This window comes from Gracilinanus agilis, chromosome 2, assembly GCF_016433145.1.
Source record: "Gracilinanus agilis isolate LMUSP501 chromosome 2, AgileGrace, whole genome shotgun sequence".
Classification (NCBI taxonomy): Eukaryota; Metazoa; Chordata; class Mammalia; order Didelphimorphia; family Didelphidae; genus Gracilinanus; species Gracilinanus agilis.
In genome coordinates, this window is record NC_058131.1 from 441,446,049 (window position 1) to 441,453,683 (window position 7,635).

General features: G+C 34.0%; 1 protein-coding gene across 1 annotated transcript; it reads left to right on the forward strand.

Annotated features, from left to right (window-relative positions):
- The first annotated feature begins 317 nt into the window (after positions 1 to 317).
- Positions 318 to 5,575, forward strand: IL9 (interleukin 9). Its single transcript, XM_044662994.1, is given in 5 exon segments — positions 318 to 509; positions 621 to 656; positions 752 to 784; positions 2,741 to 2,872; positions 5,468 to 5,575. Coding segments are annotated over 5 exon segments (501 nt in total).
- Positions 5,576 to 7,635: the final 2,060 nt, after the last annotated feature.

A 7,635-nucleotide genomic window follows, 5' to 3' on the forward strand; every position in this document is an offset into this window, starting at 1 on the left:
GGTTGAGTAAAATTCTCAGTATTTCCAATAATGTAAAAAGGGAAAACACAGATACACACACACACATAGCTTTATTGGAAAACACCATAATTCTCACAATCGGAATCCTATCTTTTAAAAAAAAATAGAAGTATAAGATCTTTAACTTTTCCTTCTGTATCTACAACTCAACATTTTCATGTCATCTTTTTCTGAGGATTGAAATTTCCTGGCACAAAATTGATTGTGCTTTAAGTGACTCAATTAGATTTTTTTTTTTTAAGGTGATCTGAACTTACATAGAAAAAGCGGTATCAATTTGATGTCAGGGGTTTTCCATGAGTGAAAGAGAATTTATAGAAGACAATTTAAAGGAGAGCCTGCAGACTTAGGCACATCTACACATTGAAGGAAAGATGTTCTCCCACGTGCTTTCCCTTTCTGTCTTGATTTTGTCAGTAAGTGGAAGGAACCTCTGCTCAAAGCCAGAACCATCTATGGTTACACAGTATCTCATTGGGCGTTTGGAGGTATGTTCAGGAGGGTTGGTGTGTCATAGTGAACAATTTGAAACTGAAAAAGTCTTTGAATTCAACATGGTTTGTGTGTGTGTGTCTTTATGTGTGTCTTTATCAATTTAGAAAGAAGCTACTACAACATGCAATTGTAATTCCAATGTAAGTGAATGGATTTTTAAGCACCATTAGAATTTACTATTGCCAAGTATCACTTGACAGTTTCAGAAACTTATGTTTCAATCTCTCTTTTGCAGGTGACTGACTGTTTATGCCTTCCTGTCTCTTCTGTAAGTATGACTTCCTATCTCTTCTGTAAAGAGATTCTGTAAGTAAAATTTAAAAAAAAATTATATAGAGCATACTTTCTATTTTAACATATATTCATTTTTTGAATTGTATTCATCTAAAATTTTAATTAGACAGTGTTAATAAATTATTGTAATGATGGTGATGATAATTATAGTTATATCTGTATAGTTCTTTCATATCTTGCAAATCAATTTATAAAGATTATCTCATTTTTATGTATGAACATGTTTCTTTTAAAAATTCAGTCTCTCAGACTTATGAAGTGAGCATTGTGAAAAAGTGTGACACCAAAAGGCCTGGTTTCAAATTCTTCTTTTGCTCCTACCCAGACAACCCTAGGCAAATCACTTAGCCATTTTGAGTCTCATTTTCTTCTTCTATATGGTCTGATGTCTTTGGACTAGTCTTCTAAGGTCAGCTGTAAAACATAATATTCTGGATATAGCTTAAGAACAAGGTCTTCATTTGTAGCTAGCTCCATAAAATTAAAGAGGTTAAATTATTGATTGTGGTATATTAAAATAAATATCAACATATTTAAAGATTGGAGACAGCATTTACTATTTAAATAAAACTTTAAAGTATGAATAAAAAAACAACAATATAGTGCATAGGAAGTGATTTTTTTTTTCTTATCACACTACTCACTTCCTCATGGTATAATGGAAATAGTTAATATCCTACCTATTACCTGGCATCAACTGCTATAAGTCTGGATATCTGTAATACTATCTAAAATCTATTTAATGGTTAAAATGTTTGGAAACATTTTAGCGTTTGACATTGGGAATTAGTGGGGGAACTGAAAAATGTAATTTTGGTAACTTAAATTTTACTCAGCATCTGAATAGGTTTGCAATGTTTCCAATTGCCCATATCCTTCTTTACCTCCTATTTTGTTTTTCTTGCCTTTCTTTTATTTTTTCTTCCTGAATGCTCCCTATCAAAACCCAAAGTGGAACATGGGAAAAGAGACTGGCCTGGTTAGAATTGAGATCAGAAAACATTCATTTTTTTCTTCAGGTTCCAGGGAGATTTTTAAAGGATTTAGGGTGTCTAACCTGGTCATCTTTCATACCTCCCATGATACTAAGCTTCCTTCTGCAATAATTCTAAGAATAATACTTTAAAACTAAAGAAGGCTAATGCACTTAGGAGCAGAGATAAAGCTGTAAAGAATACTAATGGTCATCTAATCTTACTCTTTCATTTTATAGATGAAATAGATGAGATTATAAGTGAAGTGATTTAGCAAAGTTACAAAACGGTGTCAGAAACTGGGGCAATATTTGAATTCATGTTCCCCAGTGTCTATATAAGACACTATAATACAGTGTCTTAGATCACATTATCTCTTACTTAATTAGAAGAAATCATGATACATATTTATAAGACCTTTCCCTGGATTTAATATTCACTGATTTTTAAAAACAAATACAGATTAAAGCACAGTGTTTTCCTTCCTTCCTTTCTTGCATAAATTTCAAGTAAAACATTTCAACTGCTTTGGTAGAAAGAGCATTAGATTAAGTTTTAGTCCATACTCTTTCTGAGGCAATGTAAATTCTAAAGTTCAGTTTCCTCATCTACAACAGGAAAGAAATCTAGCTCTAAATTCTATGTTCCCAAGAATTGGAAAGTTTAAAGATCTGATAAAAAGGAAGCTCAGATCCTGATTATCACTAGGAGCCCTTCAGAGGAAGCACAAAAATCGAGAATTTTTTTCTAATGAGGTATTCCTATGGGAATAGGACAATGGACCTCAATAAGTAGGATTGCTTCCTAAACTGTCAAATGTTCTTCATGCAAAAATGGGCATATCATGTATCTAGAAAATATGTATGAATTTGTTAAGTTATAATTCTAGCCAAAGCCCTGCTAAAATCTTGTCCCTTTGATTAAACAACACCTTAATTTATAATATGTTGTTCTAGCATCACAACTGTAGCACATCATGCTTTGAGTACGGGCTGAAAATGATGTCTCACACACTAAAACCAGATTATAATCAAACCATCAAAAGAGTGAACAGTTACGTCCGGCAACTGGGGAAGTTCAAATGCAAAGTAAGTTTCTTTTATTTCCTTCTTCTTTTTATGAACTGTTGTTTGTGATTTTATCTGAACTTGAATGCCAGATAAATTTGACTGGTCGCCAGTAATGAAGTTGGTTTTGGTGACAGTATTATTTAAAGAGATCTGAGAATTCCATTATTCAATAAAAGCTCATATTTATACATTTTAAGATTTGCAAAGCACTTTCTAAATAATAATCCTATGAGTTAGGTAGTTTTGATAATTTAGTACCTATTTCATAGAGAAGAAAATAGAGGCATTGAAAGTGACTTCCCTAGGGTCACATAGGTAACATGTATCTGAGCACAATTAGATCCTAGGTTCGAGTCCAGTGACTAGATTTTAAGTTTCAATCCATAATACAGCCACTGCTGTTCAAAATAACATGTCAGAAAGCCAAGGTTTAATCTCCTAAAATGTGGTCTTTCTTTGTGCTACTTAGCTTAACACAATGCCTGTCGTATAGTAAAAAATAAGTGTTTTTTTGACTGGCAGTGGCCTCTATTCCAAACAACAAATTTTAATATTGTCATGGCCTATGTAGCTATTCATTCCTATCTGCTATAACAAGCAGGTCCACTATAACTGTCAGCTAAAGTTTAGAGAGTCTGGACCCCAAAACAAATAAACAAACAAAAGCATAAAGCTAAATTATCTCATGACTGTGCACTACTAATTGGTATCAATAGTCAGTGTAAAGTCCAGGGTCAGAAGTTATAAATAAAGAGATGTAAACCAAGTAGGCCTCTTTGCTGCTGGAAAATCATAAGTTAAATTTTGATAGAGGCAAAGAATTCTAGGCTTCCAGAATTACTTCTAAATCTTACAGCATCTCCTCTAGACTCCCAGGTCTGTGAGTTTCACAAATATCCCCTTCTTAGGATGGTCAGCAAATGCTGGTGATACTAAGAAACCAAATCGAAATTATTCTATTATAGAGATTCAGAGAAGATCAAAAGGAATATCCCAGGTCTAAAGCCTGCAAATCTTGAATGTAAATAGCAGCTTTTCTTAGCTTCTAGAAGAAATAGAACATGAATAACCAAGACTATTCCAAAGGTCTGCCTAAGGAGAAATGTCTGTTTTAGTTATTATACTTTAATTATAATATAAATAAATGGCTTTCTGAATAATCTTTCTTCTGAAGCACATTTTATACCAATTAACAGATTCTCCTAATAGGAATTACTATTAATAGTACAGCATTTTAAAACCTATATGTTATGGTACGTTCAGGATCCAATAAGCTGGGAAGTGACAGGGTGGAATTCCTGCAAGATACAGGGTCAAGCCTCAAACCAGAATTCCTAGAATTCCACCCTGTTACTTCCATGTTACAGTCCTAAAAGCATATTCATATTTTTAAAAATTTCTATTTATTTATTTGTTTGTTTTTGACACTAAAATACCTAGTTAACTCCCTTCCTTCCCTCCACACATTATAAAAGGCATCATTTGACAAAAAAGATTTATGTATATACAAAACTCTATCTTGTTATTCTTTCTCTGGAGGTGGACATATACAAATCATTCTTCAAACTATATTTCTGTTTCTTTATATTATGGACCTGAGGCTCAGAATCATAGGATCATAGATTTAAGCTGGAAGAGACCTCATAGGTCATCTAGTACAATTTCTTCCTTTTACAGATGAGAAAACTTGCCTTTGGCTCTGTGCCAAAGGCCAGTTATGAACTCAGTCTTCCTGCTCTATAATACTGTCACACTATGTCGAAGTAATTTCTGTCCTTAAATTATATATTCCTATGTTAGCTACCACTACTTGATCTGAGTGACATATTGAGGGGAGGGGAGAGAAGAGGACACGGTATCCTTGATCTAACAGCTAGGGTAGTAAATAGTGCAGTCATAGTAGTGATCTTTCACTAATATGAGAACAATGAGAAAGTGAGTGCATATTTATCAGCAAACACTGTTTATTGTCTGAGCTTTTTGTTTAAAAGATGACAGTGAAGAATTGGCCAGAGAACTTCCTAATTAGTTGATTTGGTATAGTGGAATGTGGGCTGAATCTGGAGTTGGTGAACCTCAGTTAAAATCCTGGTTCTGCAATTTTCTACCTTTATTACCTTGAGTAATAAAACTTAACACTTAAATTTTTTAAGCCCTAGTTTCCTTATTTGTAAAATGAGGGAGCTGGATCAGATGCAGAAATATGCTACAGACAACTCTTACGGGTTAGAGCTCCTGTTGGTGGGTAGCTGATTCTAAAATTATCAGTGTATTTATTCCCTTGAAATCAATGAAGGCTACACATTTGGACTTTATCTATTAATTTGTTGATTGACTAAGCTTAAGAAAGCAATGGAGAAAATGTTAATAATGTAGGTTGAACTTAAAAGCCTATCTTATTTTTTTCCCCTTGACCAGCCAGTTCTTAAACATTGGTCAGCACATACCTGACCAGGTAATAAGTAAGGTTCCTTCCAGTTGTAACAATAACTGTTATTACTAGTATTATTATTCCTAGATCAAATTTGATCCCTTTTCTAGGCTAGGATGATTCTTACTGACCAGTATAGATTGGCAATATAACTCAATATTTGCTCTATTTTCTTTTTGCAGCCATTTTCTTGTTACCAGCCTTGTAATGAAACTTTCACCATCAACACAATGCAGTTTCTGAAGACTCTCCAAGAAAACTTTCAGAAAGTGCCTATTTCTAACAATTAATGAACAATGAATTATTATTTATTGTATTTATTATCTTGAATAAATCACCTTATTATAATTATTGCATTGAAATAATTAATATGAAAGTCCAAATAGAATCTTGGAATTTGAAGAATCTATGACAATTTATTTGAAAACTATTCTTTTTATTGTGTAATAATATATACAAACAAACAAAAGAATTTGAGTGGATCCCCTCTCTTAACCCCTTTCTTTTAAATAAAAATTATTTTAACATTCTTTTTTTCTCTTAATTTTGAATTACAAATTATCTCCCTCTTTCCTATCCTCCCATACACTGAGAGGACAAGCAAAATGATACCAATTATATATGTGAAGTTATGAAAACCATATGAAACATATTACAAAAAAGATTAAAAAAAATAAAGAAAATGAGAAAACTATTCATCATTTTGCACTGAGATCTCATCAGTTCTTTCTCTGGAAGTGTATAGCATCGTCACCTTTTTTCAAAGAAAATAGAAATATGCCCTATCACATACTTTCGTGAGTCTGATAGGAATTTCAGAATAACTAGCATCCTTATTCCAAACACATAATTTGAAAATATTTGCCCTAAAGAGTACCTGTTTATGAAATTGGGCAAAGGAAGTAGCTTACTGCTTGCCGAAAGGTCTAGCTATATGTGAGTTGTGGAGAGAGTGCCACACTGTAGCCAAACAATTAGGAGACCTGTCTCCTAGAATATATCTTTTTGGCCACAGCTTCTTATCTGCATAAGAATCCTCCTTGGTTAGCCTATCCCAGATGCACATAATGGGCCCTTCCTGTTTCCATTCTTGGAATAATTCATCAACAAAAATTTCTAGAACATAGAGACCCTGGGAACAGAATTCTGTTACTTACCTAACCAGTCTATTCTAGCAATCAGAGGAAAAGGGTTACCTAATGAAGCACTTAGCACAATGCCTGACACATAGCAGGCATTTAATAATCGTTTATTGACTGACTTTGAAATGTCTAACTAATTTCCATAACTTTACACAGGTAGGTCTGAGACTCAAACCCAATTCCTTATGATTTTAAGTCTCATGTCCTATCTACTTCATCATGATGTCTCAGGATCCCTTAGCTAAATTTATCCAATAGGAGATTTGCATAATTACTTCTGCAAGTTCAAGAGAGAATTTATAGCCTGCCATTTTTCTTTGGGGCTTAAATATTCTTGTTGTGAGCCTCTCTGGCAGATGACTACACAATTCCTCAGCTTCTTCAACTTCAGAGATACCCATCTTTGACTTGAAGTTCTGCAACTTTAATGCTTTACTATCTACTCACCTAGAACCCCTAGGACCTGCTCCCCACTCCCCACCAATTGTCTACCACTCCCAACTTCCAAATCCTCATCCTCAGATGATTTCCCTAACCTGACTTCTTATCCTGATCCAAGGCTATTGCTATGTTGTGTTAGAGTGTGATAGAGGAATTCATGAAATCCATTTGACTTTTCCCATTATTATACCTCATTTATATTTGGCCATTTATTATAACCTCAGTGGGTATCTCTTAGTTACTCTACTTCTTTAGTAACTTCCTATTTCATTCACAAAAATTTTCTTCTGTCCTCTTGTCACCAACCCACCTCAGGCTATACCTCAATTGGAAGCATCCTAATTCCCTCAGATTAAGTACATCCAATGTGAACATACTTAGCTCCCCCCTCTATTCCTTAGATCTTTTCAGCATTATCACCGCTGTTCTTCTGCTTCCATCACAGAAAGTATGACCTTATTACTCATGTAAGCTAATCTTTCTACCTGTGCCTTTGATGTCTGTGCTGCTTTTTCAGAATCCTGACCATCTTTTGTCTCTAGCATCTTCAATCTCTCCTTTTCCAATCTCTCCTTCCCATTTGCTATCAACATGCTGAGGTCTGCACAACATGAGAACTCTTCCCTTGATCCTTCAACCACATCTATTTATGATATTGTCTTCTCTTCACAGCAAAATGATTTTAAAGGTTGTGATGCCTCTCTTCAGCCTTTAAAGAGAAATTTCTTTTTCTAAGGTCATCTGTGGCATAATATTTGACAAATATA